Source organism: Pseudophryne corroboree, chromosome 5, assembly GCF_028390025.1.
Source record: "Pseudophryne corroboree isolate aPseCor3 chromosome 5, aPseCor3.hap2, whole genome shotgun sequence".
Classification (NCBI taxonomy): domain Eukaryota; kingdom Metazoa; phylum Chordata; class Amphibia; order Anura; family Myobatrachidae; genus Pseudophryne; species Pseudophryne corroboree.
Genome location: NC_086448.1, coordinates 19,322,875 through 19,340,962, shown reverse-complemented (window position 1 = coordinate 19,340,962; position 18,088 = coordinate 19,322,875). Strand labels below are relative to the sequence as shown.

General features: G+C 47.1%; 1 protein-coding gene across 4 annotated transcripts in view; it reads left to right on the top strand.

The window, feature by feature from the left end:
• ARHGAP39 (Rho GTPase activating protein 39) overlaps positions 1-18,088 on the top strand; it is a 549,832-nt gene that overhangs the window by 213,644 nt on the left and 318,100 nt on the right. For all 4 annotated transcript variants that reach the window (XM_063921120.1, XM_063921121.1, XM_063921119.1 and 1 more), the window contains exon 4: positions 6,845-7,406. In XM_063921120.1, the coding sequence (XP_063777190.1) occupies positions 6,845-7,406 (562 nt within the window). The remainder of the gene's footprint in view (positions 1-6,844; positions 7,407-18,088) is intronic.

Here is an 18,088-nt window from a genome sequence, read left to right as displayed (position 1 = left end):
AGGAGATGATGGGGAGTTTGGAATGTTTACGCCCGGGCAGATTGTGGAATATAGGAGATGATGGGGAGTTTGGAATGTTTACTGCTCAGGTAGATTGCGGAATACAGAAGATGATGGGGAGTCTGGAATGTTTACGCCCAGGCAGATTGTGGAATATAGGAGATTATGGGGAGTTTGGAATGTTTACGCTCGGGTAGATTGTGGAATATAGAAGATGATGGGGAGTCTGGAATGTTTACGCCCGGGCAGATTGTGGAATATAGTAGATGATGGGGAATTTGGATTGTTTACTGCTCAGGTAGATTGTGGAATATAGTAGATGATGGGGAGTTTGGAATGTTTACTGCTCAGGTAGATTGTGGAATATATGAGATGATGGGGAGTCTGGAATGTTTACGCCTGGGTAGATTGTGGAATATAGGAGATGATGGGGAGTTTGCAATGTTTACGCTCAGGTAGATTGTGGAATATAGGAGATGATGGGGAGTTTGGAATATTTATGCTCGGGTAGATTGTGGAATATAGGAGATGATGGGGAGTTTGGAATGTTTACTGCTCAGGTAGATTGTGGAATATAGAAGATGATGGGGAGTTTGGAATGTTTACTGCTCAGGTAGATTGTGGAATATAGGAGATGATGGGGAGTCTGGAATGTTTACGCCTGGGTAGATTGTGGAATATATGAGATGATGGGGAGTTTGGAATGTTTACGCTCGGGTAGATTGTGGAATATAGGAGATGATGGGGAATTTGGAATGTTTACTGCTCAGGTAGATTGTGGAATATAGTAGATGATGGGGAGTTTGGATTGTTTACACTCGGGTAGATTGTGGAATATAGGAGATGATGGGGAGTTTGGATTGTTTACGCCCGGGCAGATTGTGGAATATAGGAGATGATGGGGAGTTTGGAATGTTTACCCCCGGGCCGATTGTGGAATATAGGAGATGATGGGGAGTTTGCTATGTTTACGCTCAGGTAGATTGTGGAATATAGGAGATGATGGGGAGTTTGGAATATTTATGCTCGGGTAGATTGTGGAATATAGGAGATGATGGGGAGTTTGGAATGTTTACTGCTCAGGTAGATTGTGGAATATAGAAGATGATGGGGAGTTTGGAATGTTTACTGCTCAGATAGATTGTGGAATATAGGAGATGATGGGGAGTCTGGAATGTTTACGCCTGGGTAGATTGTGGAATATATGAGATGATGGGGAGTTTGGAATGTTTACGCTCGGGTAGATTGTGGAATATAGGAGATGATGGGGAATTTGGAATGTTTACTGCTCAGGTAGATTGTGGAATATAGTAGATGATGGGGAGTTTGGATTGTTTACACTCGGGTAGATTGTGGAATATAGGAGATGATGGGGAGTTTGGATTGTGTACGCCCGGGCAGATTGTGGAATATAGGAGATGATGGGGAGTTTGGAATGTTTACGCTCGGGTAGATTGTGGAATATAGGAGATGATGGGGAGTTTGGAATGTTTACGCTCGGGTAGATTGTGGAATATAGAAGATGATGGGGAGTCTGGAATGTTTACGCCCGGGCAGATTGTGGAATATAGGAGATGATGGGGAGTTTGCAATGTTTACGCTCAGGTAGATTGTGGAATATAGGAGATGATGGGGAGTTTGGAATGTTTACGCTCGGGTAGATAGTGGAATATAGAAGATGATGGGGAGTTTGGAATGTTTACTGCTCAGGTAGATTGTGGAATATAGAAGATGATGGGGCGTTTGGAATGTTTATTGCTTAGTTAGATTGCTTAATATAGGAGATGATGGGGAGTCTGGAATGTTTACGCTCGGGTAGATTGTGGAATATAGGAGATGATGGGGAGTCTGGAATGTTTACGCTCGGGTAGATTGTGGAATATAGGAGATGATGGGGAGTTTGGAATGTTTACGCTCAGGTAGATTGTGGAATATAGGAGATGATGGGGAGTTTAAAATGTTTACGCTCGGGTAGATTGTGGAATATAGGAGAAGATGGGGAGTCTGGAATGTTTACGCTGGGTAGATTGTGGACTATAGGAGATGATGGGGAGTTTGGAATGTTTACGCCTCGGTAGATTGTGGAATATAGGAGATGATGGGGAGTTTGGAATATTTACGCCTGGGTAGATTGTGGAATATAGGAGATGATGGGGAGTCTGGAATGTTTACGCTCGGGTACATTGTGGAATATAGGAGATGATGGGGAGTCTGGAATGTTTACGCTCGGGTACATTGTGGAATATAGGAGATGATGGGGAGTTTGGAATGTTTACGCTCTGGTAGATTGTGGAATATAGGAGATGATGGGGAGTTTGGAATGTTTACGCTCATGTAGAGTGTGGAATATAGGAGATGATGGGGAGTTTGGAATGTTTACGCTCAGGTAGATTGTGGAATATAGGAGATGATGGGGAGTCTGGAATGTTTACACCCGGGCAGATTGTGGAATATAGGAGATGATGGGGAGTTTGGAATGTTTACGCTCGGGTAGATTGTGGAATATAGAAGATTATGGCGAGTGTGGAAGCGTCAGTCATAGTTTAATAAAGGGTGCGCTGTCCGAAGAGTGCGCTTTCCGGTCTTTTTCGCCTTCTGCTGTCAGAGCCTTTTTAGAGCAAAACACACACACACACACACACACAGATCCCTCCCTATGAGGCCCTTTTATTAGTGATCACATTTATCATGTGATCTGCGTGTGAATGTATCACCCGGCACAGTCAGGGATAGAGGCTCTGAAAGGGGTGTAGTACTGCTGACCGGCGGTCTCCTGACCGCCGGTCAGCTTACCGACGCCGGGATCCCGGCGGGAAGGGGCGAGTGCAACAAGCCCCTTGCGAGCTTGCTGCGCTCGCCACGCTGCGGGCTCGGTGGCGACCTGCGGTCGTCACGGGTTCTATTCCCACTCTATGAGTTCGTGGACACCCACGAGTGGAAATAGTCCCTGTTGGTCGGCATACCGACCATCGGGATAGTGACCCGTCGGGCTGGTGGAGGAGGTCATGTGACTGTTGGTCAGCTGACCGGCGGTCACATGAATACCACCCCTCTGATAGGAGCGCGTCCGGGCTTTCTGTGAATGCACTGGACTATTTCCAGTGGAGGGTTTCTGGAGATCCTTGTCAGAACTACATGCAGCGAAATTGTATCTGTGGGGGCCAAAGCACTCCCGATATTGATACATCAGGCAGCACTGCATCCCCCATAGACACCTATGAAGGGATCGCAGCAGGTAGCATGTGAGGAGCCATAGAAGGCAAGTAATTCATAAATGTTACACAAAGCATCCTCATTACTTACATGTAGAATCATTTATACATTACAGACAATTGTAAGCTGATGTTTCAGGCTCACACAATGTACTGTGTCCTGATTGTGACTCGGGAAGGTTGTGTAATTGTGCGATGCGGTGTGTCGCTGCGGATACTTCCCGTACATTGTCCTCCCCGTCTGCAGCCACTGGCTCTTCCATGCGTACGGTGATTGGTTGTGGCCTTGTACAGCAGGGCAGTGTGATGGCTCTAAGCCCAGGTCTTACTGCTGCTTGCTGGGGCTGTGCTCATGTCTGCAGATCGGGAGATGATGGTCACAGTATTCTTATGCCGGGGTGTGACTGCTGCCATGTGCTGCTGCATGTCACCCTGTACGCCCAATGATCAGCGGGCACCAGGAGACGCCGTACATAACCATGCCCAGTTATAATGCAGAGCACACCGTACAGTCATTATAACCCTGCGGAGATCACATGGAGATTCCCCATAGTTACTGAATGCAGAGTGTCGGAAGCGTGCGGCTGAGCCCCTGCAGTCTGACGGGTACAGGCTCATCTGTGTATGGTGAAATATAGGCTGCTGGTTCCAAATCAGTGTGTTAGTAGTTATTGTCCTTTTCTATATACGTCTTAAGTGCTGCCAAGAAGCACGTGACTCATAGCTAGGCTTTATTAACTGCATTAACTAATTTATTATAGCATAGACATATTCTACAGCGCTTCATGTAACATATAAACTCCACACAGACCGCCCATGACCGGGAAATGAACCTGTGACCTCAGTGCTCTGAGGCAGTAATACTGACCGCTATGCCAGCCGTGCCGCCCAAAGATATTTAGAGGAAACATGTAGTGCACCTGCTGGCACATTGTCTCCGGCAGGGCTGGAATGTAGCCAGTCAGTTCCTTTGGGGATACGGTCGTTAGGTCGACACAACGTAGGTCGACAGTCATTAGGTCGACCACTGAAAGTCGACATGGTCAATAGGTCGACATGGTCATTAGGTCGACATGTACTAGGTCGACAGATTAAAAAGTCGACATGGGTTTTTCACTTTTTTCCACATTTTTTGGACTTTTTCATACTTGACAATCCACTTGGACTACAATCGGGAACGGTAACCTTGCTTGAATCATGGCGAGCGAACACGGTGCACTAATTGGGGTTCCCAGTCACTTTATGAAGAAAACGACACCAAAAAAAGTCCAAAAACCCATGTTGACCTTTTGACCTGTCCACTTAATGACCCTGTTGACCTAATGACTGTCGACCTAAGTTGAGTCGACCCAACGACCCGTACCCGTTCCTTTGTTACAGTCACTGCTGGTACTATTGTCTTTGCAGCAGTGAGTCCAGCAAATACTGGAGATATAAGGAGAGCCTAGTAATGCCTGGCGGGACAATCACCCCGCAGGTGGGATTGGTTTGTGTGGGGCAAGTGCCCCGGCTTGTGTCACAGTGAATGAGCATTGGGACAGTGTATTGAGGTAAGGAGGCTGCTGTCCTGCACTGCCGTTACTCAGTCCTTACTGATGTGTCCTCCTGCATCATCGCCCTTCTCTGCGCACCAGGTCCTGTTGGGCCCAGCTTGCACCAAGCATCTTTTCCACTCGATTGTGCATCTTAGTCTCACAAATGATACAATCAGAGGTGACAAAACCGCTTAATGAGACTGCACAATTAGTTTTATGTGCAACACTTGTACATCTGTGTGCGAATGAGTCTGAATCTGTATATGAAGCGCCGCGATGCAGAGGCTGCGTCTTAACCTTATGCCGATCTCCTTTATGCTTCATCTGCAACTGCATCTCTGGTGCACCATGAGTGGTTTATTGCTGCGTCTCTGGTGCACCATGAGTGGTTTATTGCTGCGTCTCTGGTGCACCATGAGTGGTGTATTGCTGCGTCTCTGGTGCACCATGAGTGGTGTATTGCTGCGTCTCTGGTGCACCATGAGTGGTGTATTGCTGCATCTCTGGTGCACCATGAGTGGTGTATTGCTGCGTCTCTGGTGCACCATGAGTGGTGTATTGCTGCGTCTCTGGTGCACCATGAGTGGTGTATTGCTGCGTCTCTGGTGCACCGTGAGTGGTTTATTGCTGCGTCTCTGGTGCACCATGAGTGGTGTATTGCTGCGTCTCTGGTGCACCGTGAGTGGTGTATTGCTGCGTCTCTGGTGCACCGTGAGTGGTGTATTGCTGCGTCTCTGGTGCACCGTGAGTGGTGTATTGCTGCGTCTCTGGTGCACCGTGAGTGGTGTATTGCTGCGTCTCTGGTGCACCGTGAGTGGTGTATTGCTGCGTCTCTGGGGCACCGTGAGTGGTGTATTGCTGCGTCTGTGGTGCGCCGTGAGTGGTGTATTGCTGCGTCTCTGGAGCACTGTGAGTGGTGTATTGCTGCGTCTGTGGTGCGCCGTGAGTGGTGTATTGCTGCGTCTCTGGAGCACTGTGAGTGGTGTATTGCTGCGTCTCTGGTGCACCGTGAGTGGTGTATTGCTGCGTCTCTGGGGCACTGTGAGTGGTGTATTGCTGCGTCTGTGGTGCGCCGTGAGTGGTGTATTGCTGCGTCTCTGGAGCACTGTGAGTGGTGTATTGCTGCGTCTCTGGTGCACCGTGAGTGGTGTATTGCTGCGTCTGTGGTGCACTGTGAGTGGTGTGTTGCCGCGTCTGTGGTGTATTGCTGCGTCTGTGGTGCGAATATGCTGCAATACTGAAAGTCGCTGCGCTGTTAGGAGCATCTGGGGCCGCGTGGCATATTGAGCTTTGTGCATCAGGACACATCTGTATATTATGGTATTTAGTTGTTTTACTCCCCTTATCGTGTTTTCTTATCTCTTCAATATCCCAGTGTATGTACACATGTATCTACAGCTGGAGCTTCGCTCATCTAGCCTTCTCTGCTGTGTCATGGTGCACCAAGGTTTATTAGTATAAGCCTTTCATCTATTATTCTCAGCTGCAATACAATACAGCGAGAACAATACAGCAGGGGAGTAAGTCATTACAGCAGGGGAGTAAGTCCGACAGCCCAGTCTCAGGTAATCCTATTACAGGTATAGATGAGCAGGGCTCCACCTGTATGTGCTGCTGTCTGCATTGATCCTGCAGCGTTATTGTGTAATTCTCTGTGTCTTCTAGCGCTTGCAATGGTTTATCCTGCACACAGTGGGCGTCATTTAGAGTTGAGGACAAGCCATGGTGTGATGGAAGAGGGGTGTACTGGGCAGCTCTAGTTACAGGGGAGCTGGGATGTAGACCCCTTCCTGCAGCTCGGCGTGGTTTTCCCGTGGTGCAGGATTGCGTTTCCAACTGGTTCTCGTCCTAGCTGTGACTGAGGCCCAGTGTGGTCATTTGGTGCATAAGATATGACTTGTTTCTAGATGTTTTCATGTCCTCTCCATTCTGTGACTAATGATTTATCACAGGCACAGCATCATGCATGCGTTGCTGCTGCGTGGTGTAGGGGAATCCGCACAGTACTGCATGGCCTGCATGTGTCCTATCACAGATACCAGTGTGAGTAGAGCGGAGCAGTGGTAATCTGAGGTCTCTCTCTGTGTTCTCTCTTAGTCTGAAGACCTGGGGGCCTGCGCTCAGTTTGAGAACAGTCGTCACAACAGGAACATGATGCCCAGTTCCAGCTGCGTCTTCCCCACCTTCACCTTGAGGAAGCCTTCTTCTGAGACCGACATCGAGAACTGGGCTTCCAAACATTTCAACAAACACACCCAGGGCTTGTTCCGACGTAAGGTCTCCATCGCCAACATGCTGGCTTGGAGCAGCGAGTCCATTAAGAAGCCCATGATCATGACCAGTGACCGCAATGTGAAAAAGGAGGCTTGTGAAATATTCAAACTCATCCAAATGTACATGGGCGACCGGAGAGCCAAGACGGACCAGCTGAGCGTGGCATTGGAGATCGCCACCAAAGGGTGGAGCATGCAAGGGTTGAGGGACGAGCTGTACATTCAGCTGTGCCGACAGACCACTGAGAACTTCCGCTATGAGAGCCTGGCGCGTGGATGGGAACTAATGACTATTTGTTTGGCCTTTTTTCCACCTACTCCTAAGTTTCATTCATACTTGGAAGGATATATATACCGGCACATGGATCCTGTGAATGATGCGAAAGGTAAGGCACAATGTATATATCTACCTGTCGCAATGAACCTGTCCTCTTTCTGTGTCTCCGCTACTTGCTGTACTCTTATTTACAGTGACTGGAACTAGAACACTGGGTCCTTTTAATTGATGGTTTAGTGATTGTTTCACCACACATACTGTCCTCGTTCTTCCGCCAGCACACTAGCTCCGCGTTTTGCCGCCAGCACACTAGCTCCGTGTTTTGCCACCTGCGCACTAGCTCCGCGTTTTTCCGCCAGTGCACTAGCTCCGCGTTTTTCCACCAGTGCACCAGCTCCGCGTTTTGCCACCAGTGCACTAGCTCCGCATTTTACTGCCAGCGCACTAGCTTCGCTTTTGCCACCACCACAGCACATTAGCTCCGCGTTTTGCCACCAGCGCACCAGCTCCGTGTTTTGCCGCCAGCGCACCAGCTCCGTGTTTTGCCGCCAGCGCACCAGCTCCGTGTTTTGCCGCCAGCGCACCAGCTCCGTGTTTTGCCGCCAGCGCACCAGCTCCGTGTTTTGCCGCCAGCGCACCAGCACCGTGTTTTGCCGCCAGCGCACAAGCTCCGTGTTTTGCCGCCAGTGCACCAGCTCCGCATTTTACCGCCAGCGCACTGGCTCCATGTTTTGCCCACAGCACATTAACGCCATGTTTGCCGCCAGTGCTCTATCTGCGTTTTGCCACCAGCACACTAGCTCCGTGTTTTGCCACCAGCACAGCACATTAACTCCATGTTTGCCGCCAGTGCACTATCCGCGTGTTGCCACCAGCACACTACCTCTGTATTTTGCCATCAGTACCCTAGCCCCGCATTTTGCCACCAGCACACTACCTCTGCATTTTGCCATCAGAACCCTAGCCCCGCGTTTTCCCACCAGCACACTACCTCTGCATTTTGCCATCGGAACCCTAGCCCCGCGTTTTCCCACCAGCACACTATCTCTGCATTTTGCCATCAAAACCCTAGCCCCGCGTTTTGCCACCAGCACACTACATCTGCATTTTGCCATCAGAACCCTAGCCCTGCGTTTTGCCACCAGCACACTACCTCTGCATTTTGCCATCAGAACCCTAGCCCTGCGTTTTTCCACCAGCACACTATCTCTGCATTTTGCCATCAGAACCCTAGCACCGCGTTTTGTCACCAGCACACTACCTCTGCATTTTGCCATCAGAACCCTAGCCCCGCGTTTTCCCACCAGCACACTACCTCTGCATTTTGCCATCAGAATCCTAGCCCTGCGTTTTGCCACCAGCACACTATCTCTGCATTTTGCCATCAAAACCCTAGCCCCGCGTTTTGCCACCAACACACTACCTCTGCATTTTACCATCAGAACCCTAGCCCTGCGTTTTGCCACCAGCACACGACCTCTGCATTTGGGTGTAGTATGGCTGACCGGCGGTCAGGAGACCGCCGGTCAGCTTACCGACGCCGGGATCCCGGCAGCATACCGACGCCGGGATCCCGGCGGGGAGGGGCAAGTGCATTTTGCCATCAGCACACTACCTCTGCATTTTGCCATCAGAACCCTAGCCCCGCATTTTGCCACCAGCACACAACCTGCATTTTGCCATCAGAACCCTAGCACCGCATTTTGCCACCAGCACACTACCTCTGCATGTTGCCATCAGAACCCTAGCCCCGCGTTTTGCCACCAGCACACTACCTCTGCATTTTGCCATCAGAACCCTAGCCCCGCGTTTTCCCACCAGCACACTACCTCTACATTTTGCCATCAGAACCCTAGCCCCACGTTTTGCCAACAGAACCCTAGCACCGCGTTTTCCCACCAGCACACTACCTCTGCATTTTGCCATCAGAATCCTAGCCCTGCGTTTTGCCACCAGCACACTATCTCTGCATTTTGCCATCAAATCCCTAGCCCTGCGTTTTGCCACCAGCACACTACCTCTGCATTTTACCATCAGAACCCTAGCCCTGCGTTTTACCACCAGCACACGACCTCTGCATTTGGGTGTAGTACGGCTGACCGGCGGTCAGGAGACCGCCGGTCAGCTTACCGACGCCGGGATCCCGGCAGCATACCGACGCCGGGATCCCGGCGGGGAGGGGCAAGTGCATTTTGCCATCAGCACACTACCTCTGCATTTTGCCATCTGATAAAGCTAAATTTTTATCTTATATAATACCCTTTATGAGGTCTAAGAACACTGTACGCTATCTACGTATGAAGTACCGTAAGGGTACGCTCGTTGCGTAACAATCGCTTAGCCGTAGTCGAGACGCTCAAGCGTCACGTTCGCTCACGGCCAAGAGATCACAGGCAGGCACGCTATTGGCTGCTGACTAACGTAATGATTCGCTATAGCGTAGCGGACGCTCGGGACCACGAGGAGATCACCAGCGGTGCTGACGCTAACAATGTTAAACCTTTAAATCTAAACCATAAACAATGTAATATGCTGTAAAACCTTAGTGTATAGATAGAGTGTAAATGCAACGCAGTGTAACCTTATTAACTCAAAAGCTGTTTGAGCGTCACCGACGCTCTGAGAATACTTAACACTATAAGAAATACACAGATACCTGGGCTTAGGGTCCAACGCCTAATATATATATATATTATGAATGATATACTTGCAAAAGAATTAATACAAATACAAATCATACACTACAATATAACATAGACTACCTAACCAGATAACTACACAGGAAATATAATACAATTACTATTTAAGAGAAAATAAGAGAGAAAGAGGAGAAGAGAGAGAGAGAGAGAAATTGGCCCACAATAACAAGAAGATCAATATAGTTGCGGAGAAACACTTACGCACAAGGGGAAACGATCGCATGCGCCTCGATATCCAGCTCCCGATTATCAGCAATGAGAACCGTTGAAGAGAGTGAACTGGATATGGTCGGCCTGCCTATTTATGCCCCACACACAATACAATCCAATGGTCCCTACAATCTCATTGTTCATTGGACACAGGAATTCGGCTTCGCATTATAACAAAAGGTCATAGGTTGATTCATACAGGTGGGCTGTGACTGCTTCCAACTGTTCAGGTGGGTGGGATACTGGGTTTCCCGCCGCATGACTAAATAAGAACAAATAATAGTAAATGGACATAAACTTCTTATGTCCATAACTATTCGCACGAGCGATTAATCCGCTCCAAACCAACACCGGAATATTGCTATTTAAATACTCTTCCGATGGGTACCAAACACCACTGTATGACCCCTGTTAGACCCTTCGTACAATACAAAGAGGGATCTCTCTGTTCAGGAACATGCTATGTTAACTAAACTTTCAGAATCTATCAAAGGGACCATGATCTACAAAATACATTATATAGTGAAAATATGTAATGATTGAGTCGCACGCTACGATCACATAAACTCTACCGTAAATACGCATACCGTGCGCCTGCGGGTGCCCGCGACTGTGAGTATGCGCACGTACGGGAGAGCGTACGCATGCGCAGCACGGACCTGTGTGAGGTGCAAATATGGTAGTGTGCATAGAGATATTTTTCTGACTTTGACAGTCCACCCTTTGGCAGTCAACAATAACTGCCACCTTCTAAAACATTTCAAAAAGAGAAAAATATATGTCAGGGGTTAATACATTTACATGGTTGGGTAGGGGAGGAGATGAGAAGGTAGGAAAAGGGTATGACCTAGTGAGATAGCAGAAGCATGTGTGTATGAATCCGTGCTTGGGGGTCATGTATCATCGTGCCGTACGTGTTTTAAATCAAGCTTCGAGGTATTGCGAAGTATACATTTGAATTCCTTCTTATCCCGTGGTACGGGTCTGTGGATGGGCTGTCAAACTTTACCGAGCTCTTTTCGGCTTTGGTTGTAACAAAATGGGGTAGCACATTTTAGTTGATGATACATGAATGGGGGAGATATGTGATTGCTGATATCTGTGCCTGTATTCCCTATCGACTATGTGTGTCATTACCTGAGGGTTGTAGAAATGAAGAAAAGACATAATTACGGTAAATGCGGTGGTATTCTATGTCAGGTAAATGTACATTCGTCGATTGAGGTCTTGTTTGGTGTCTGTTGAATGCAGTCTTCTTTGTGCTTTTGCCCATAAGGTGCGAGCAAAAGCTGTCAATGTCCATAGATTTACAAAAGTGTTGGGCTAGCGTAATTTTAAAATTTCTAGGGAAACTGGGGATCCATGGCATAGTTCATCAAAAATCTGTGTATCAGGTTGTCAAAACTTCTTCTTTAATCCCTCTGTTGTCTGTATATCGGCTCATCAAATTCCTCGTCCAAGTGGGTCTTTTTACCTTGGAGGAAACGGAAAAACAGGTGAAAGAAACGGACAGTAGAAATCGCATTTTCATCACATCATTGTTTCTACATTTGGGTCATAAATCAAGTCCATTGGAATTACAGTTTCCTCACTCCTCAAACTCATTACCCTGGTACGATGTTTGCACTTCATTAAAGCCTGACCGCATCTAAATATCCAACCAATCGTTATGATAACACCTAAGATACATAGGAGAAACTTCCCAACATCCATTATGACTCCTTGAGCCCAGTCTCCTAAACCAGAGAACCAATTTCGCGGGTTCAACCATGACACCCAATCAGTCAGCTCATTACCTACAGCAGCAAGAGTGAGATTGTGTCTCCTGCGAAATTCCCACTTCAGTTGGAGAATATCGTCCATCTTTTGGTCTATGACCTCGACCGGGTCCTCGGTGCTATTCGTAATATATGTGCAACATTTCACGCCGTATTGTGTTGCCAGTGTGACACAATATCCGCCTGTCACTGCTGTGAGGTAATTAAGAACCATTCTATGCTGTACCAGTTCTGTTTTATAAGCCTGAAGTTCTCTTCCAGTATACCTAAACGTGTCATCATACATTTCAGTGATATTATCTAACAAATTGGCGAGCGCAGATATGTATTTATAATTCAACACTCCTCTAGCGGTGCGAGTGATATCTAACGCGATTAGAAACTGAATCCCGGTGGATTCATGGATCATGTCAGAGGCCGGATGCTCTGTTCTTTCTATCAGGTGCTGTTTAACTACGTGCTCGTAATGGGTGTGAGTATAAGGAGTTTGGGCAACACGGTGTATGTCTTTCATTTTGTCATGTGATACAGTCATTACTTCAGGCAGTACTTTTCCAATATAACACAATCCTTCAGAGTTTGGGGCAAGCCACTTATACGCCTTTCTCCCGCATATGAAATATGCATCATCGGGGAGAACATATGGGACGGAGTAGGACATAACCATATTACACACCTTCCATGTGAAATCTCCTAACCCTAATTCTTCCATCTGCTTAGTACACGTATCAGGTTGTACGATATGTGCACAGTATCCTGGTGATACCTCTCCAACTCTCGTAATCCTATTTCCTAAGGTATACCTATACCGGAAAGATTTTCCTCTACTGGCTATGTGGCGTATAAGCTCTGTATCTGTAGGCATTCTATCTGCTCTATGCGAAAAGGTCATGGTTTGATTACTCCATGACACTTCCCAATTTCCAGGCTTTCGGGGATTGGAGATGTTAAAACATAATAGGGACCTATCCACATGGTATTGGTGGAGCTTCAAACTAGGAGGGCTGGAGATATTAAACCTCCTGTCCACCGGTCTCCCACCACTTAACTCAAGTACCTCCCCTAACGTTAAAGGAAATGGTACTAGCCCTGATTTGCTATGACCTTGAGGTACTTGAGAGCATACCCAACAATCTGTTTTATTTTACACACTACCCACTAAGGAGTGATAGTCACTCAATGGATGCCGGTCCATATGGATATTAAAATTGGATTGGCATTTCTTTATGCACCCATCCTCAATGACATTGTTACAGAGCCGACAGATACAGTTTTCTTCAGCTAACAATCCTTCACAATTCCTTCTATGGTCAATGCTATCGGATCGTTTTCTGATACTCGCCTTTGCTTGTTGATTATGTTGTTCTTGGAAAACTACGCCTCCATCTCTGTCATCAGAACCCATTCCAGAACCTCTCTCGACCTCCATGGTACTCTCGCCGGAACAGACTGCTCTGGTCAACATCATGGTCAACAGGAAAATCCGGATCACAGTCTCTTGGGGCAAGTCCATCTTGTAGGAGGAAACGGAGAAGAATGAGAAGGGGGAAAAAAAATAATTTGAGGGAGAGGGGATGGGAAGTTGGAGAAAAACAATAAAAGGGAACAGGGGATCGACAACTGCTTTTGGTCTTGTGATTTTTAATGCTCAGGTGCCGCCTCAGTCCTCCTGGAACAGACACTCCAGTGATACAACCTCTACCGTCTGTTCCTTATCACGGGGCCTCTCTGGATCAGCAACCTTTTTACAGTGGGACGAATGAACCCAAGTCTCTCTCTCAGCAACCTTCAATGCTGTAGTGCTAGTCAATAAGACCTGGTATGGTCCTTCCCATCTGTCAATAAGGCAACCTGAGCGTAGAAAATTCCGTATCATTACATAATCCCCAGGTTCAATGTCATGACAATTACTATCTGGTAAATCAGGAATCACTAACTTCAGATTATCATTTTGATTCCTTAACTGTTTACTCATGTTAATCAAGTATTTTACAGTCACTTCATTGTTACACTTCAAATCATCCTGAGGGTTAATCATAACATGCGGTTGTCGACCAAACAAGATTTCAAAGGGAGACAGATTAAGAGGGGACCTGGGAGTGGTTCTGATGCTGTACAGTACAATGGGTAAAGCTTCTGGCCATGTCAATCCTGTCTCTGCCATCACTTTACTCAGTTTATTTTTAATAGTGCTGTTCACTCTTTCCACTTTCGCACTCGCCTGTGGACGGTATGGAGTGTGCAGCTTGCTATCAATTCCCATAAATTTACACATTCCTTGAAAGACATCACCTGTAAAATGGGTACCCCTATCACTTTCGATAATTCTAGGGATACCATATCTACATACAAATTCCTGCACAATTTTCTTAGCAGTAAACATAGCGGTATTTGTGGCCGCTGGAAATGCTTCGACCCAATTTGAGAAAACATCTATACAAACAAGTACATATTTCAAATTTCGACAAGGGGGTAATTGAATAAAGTCAATCTGTATTACCTGGAAAGGGCCGCCGGCAGGTGGGATATGAGATGGTTCTGTAGGTATTGCCTTTCCGATGTTCTTTCTCAGACAGGTAAGGCATGACATTGCCCTTTTACTCGCATGAGATGAAAATCCTGGGGCACACCAATATGCTCTTACCAACTTGCACATCCCTTCCTTGCCCAGATGAGTCAGCCCGTGAGCTGCCTCAGCTAAACATGGAAGGTATGCTCTGGGGGCCACTGGTTTACCGTGTCCATCCGTCCAGAGTCCTGAGGACTCCTGGCCATATCCTTTTGCCTTCCAGACTGCCTTTTCCTGTGTGGAACACAAATTTTGCATCTCACACAACTTCTGTGTGTTGATGGTATTAAATACCATCAGTTGTGTGGTGTCTGTCTGTCTGGGGGTAGCAGCTGCTAATTTAGCAGCTTCGTCTGCTCGGCTGTTACCAAGTGATACTGGGTCTTGGCTATATGTGTGTGCTTTACATTTGATAACAGCCACTCTGTCGGGTTCCTGTATCGCTGTTAGAAGCCTTTTTATGTGAGCTGCATGCGCTACCGGTGTACCAGCTGCCGTCATGAAATTTCTGAGGCGCCATAGGGCTCCGAAATCATGGACTACCCCGAATGCGTATCTAGAATCGGTGTAGATATTGGCTGATTTGCCCTTAGCCAATTCACATGCTCTGGTTAGGGCGACCAGTTCAGCAACCTGGGCTGAGTGAGGTGGGCCTAGCGGTTCCGCTTCTATGGTGCCTTGGTCATCTACGACTGCGTATCCAGTACACAAGTCTCCCGAGTCTGACTGTCTATGACAACTACCGTCCGTGTAGAACGTAAGTTCTACATCTTCCAGTGGGTTGTCACTGATGTCAGGCCTTGCGGTAAAATTTTGGGTCAAATATTCCATACAATCATGTGTGTCTTCCTTTGTATTAAATTCTCCTTCCCCACCACTCTCATCCTCCACCCTTTGTGCCTGTCCCGGCACACCTGGGAGATATGTTGCAGGATTTAATGCACTGCATCTCCTTATGGTGATGTTTACGGGGGCCATTAGTGCCAATTCCCATCTTGTAAACCGCGCTGATGAGACGTGTCTGGTTTGGGCAGAATTTAACAAGGCTGACATTGCATGTGGTGTATGAATTGTGAGGTTGTGACCTAGCACGACGTCTTCGCTTTTCGTTACTAGCAATGCTATCGCAGCAACGCTTCGCAAGCATGTGGGGAGGGATCGCGCTACCGTATCTAGCTGAGCGCTGTAATATGCTACCGGCCTGCTGGCATCACCGTGCTTTTGGGTTAGTACGCCTGCCGCGCAACCAGCACTTTCTGTTCCGTATAGTTCAAAGGGTTTCCCATAGTCTGGCATACCCAATGCTGGTGCCTGCATTAGGCACTGTTTAAGTCTCTCAAATGCTGTCTCAGACTCGTCTGTATGCAAAATCCGATCAGGTTTGTTTGAGGAGACCATCTCCTGCAAGGGTAACGCTAGAATGGAAAACCCTGGGATCCAGTTACGGCAATACCCACACATTCCTAAAAATGTTCTGATCTGTTGCTGGGTTTGTGGCAGAGTCATGTCTCTAATTGCTTGAATTCTATCAGCGGTCAGGTGTCTCAGTCCTTGTGTTAGACAGTGTCCCAAATATTTTACCTTAGTTTGGCATAATTGCAACTTGTCTTTGGAAACCTTGTGTCCTGTGTCTGAAAGATGAAACAGGAGCTGTTTCGTATCCTTCAGGGATGCTTCCAATGAATCAGAACACAGTAGTAGATCATCCACGTACTGTATTAATACTGATCCACTCACTGGTTGGAAAGACTGTAAACAATCATGCAAAGCCTGAGAAAATATACTTGGACTATCTATGAATCCTTGTGGTAATCGAGTCCATGTGTATTGGACTCCTCTGTATGTAAATGCAAACAAATATTGACTGTCAGGGTGCAGAGGTACCGAAAAGAAAGCGGAGCAGAGGTCAATAACAGTGAAAAATTTCGCAGTGGGAGGGATTTGCGTTAGGATGACAGCTGGATTTGGCACTACGGGGAACTGACTCTCAACTATTTTGTTAATCCCCCTTAGATCCTGCACTAGCCGGTAACCCCTCCCCCCACTCTTTTTAACAGGGAAGATGGGACTATTGGCAGTGCTGGACGTTCTTACCAGAATGCCCTGTTGTAGCAAGCGCTCTATTACGGGATACACTCCTAACTCCACCTCTGGCTTCAGAGGGTACTGTGGGATTTTTGGAGCTATCCTACCATCTTTTACTTGTACAACTACCGGAGCTACGTTTGCCATTAATCCAGTGTCCTGTCCATCTTTAGTCCAAAGTGACTCTGGTATCTGAGATGTCATTTCTTCTACTTGGGAGGGAGTCCTATTTGTCATAATGGTATGTGACATTAATTTTGACGGGGAGTCTAACATGTCTCGCACTTCCTGAGCGTGATTCTCAGGTATGTCCAAGAATACACCTTCAGGAGTACAATAAATGACGCACCCCATTTTACACAGTAAGTCTCTTCCCAGGAGATTAGTCGGTGCCGATGCAGCCAGCAAAAAGGAATGCTTGGTATGTAAAGGCCCTACTGTAATCTCGGCTGGTTTGCTAACAGGGTAGTGCTGGACTACTCCCGTTACCCCTATGGCTGGAATTGTCTTACCAGTGGTTCTCATGCCCACTGTCGAATTTATCACTGATTTGGCCGCCCCTGTGTCTACAAGAAAGTTTAATGATTTACCAGCTACATTGATTGCAATTTCTGGTTCACTTCCAAGGCTTGCAATCAATTTTACTGGCTGCAGATTACAGGTATGGCCACACCCCTATTGGGTATGGTGACCTCCCTGAATCCCGCTGGCAGCAACTACTTGTGATGGAGTTAATTGGGAGCTACCAGAGGCTTGCCAGTCTCTGTTCGGGGGATATCTTTTTGTTTCCCCTGCATGTGGCTCATAACTCCGTTTCTGCGGACCCTGATCCCAATGTCGTGTGTCGTGTCGTTGTCTAGGGGGTTGGTATGAGTTTCGTGAATTCTTCACTCTACAATCTCGTGCCATGTGTCCCTGTTTATGACAAGAATAACAAGTAACCACATTTGACTTACCCACAGGGTTTGGTGATATAAACAAAGGCTGCCTTGTGGTCAGGGCCTGTATACTTACTGCCATTAACTTATCACCTTGTTGTTCCCTGTGTCTGGTGATGTTCCTATCGTGATCAATAGCAGCCTCTCTCAAAGTAGCCACAGACAGACCTCGCCAACATGGTTGTGTGGTCTGTACCCTAGTCTTCAATGACTCTTTTAAACCATCCATCAGTACCGATACTGCTACTTCTCGATGGTTTATGTTTGTTTTAATGTCCTCTATGCCTGTGTATTTTGCCATTTCTGATAATGCTCTGTGAAAATACTCTGCAGCTGTTTCTGACTCCTTCTGTTTAATGGAGAATATTTTGTTCCATTTAACTACGGCTGGGAAATACTCCTTTAACTGTAAACGTATTCTTTTTACATTGTCTTTGTTGTACACTTCTGTAAGAGGTACATCCTGATCTAATCCACAGTCAGCTAAAAATTGAGCTGCGTCGACATTGGAG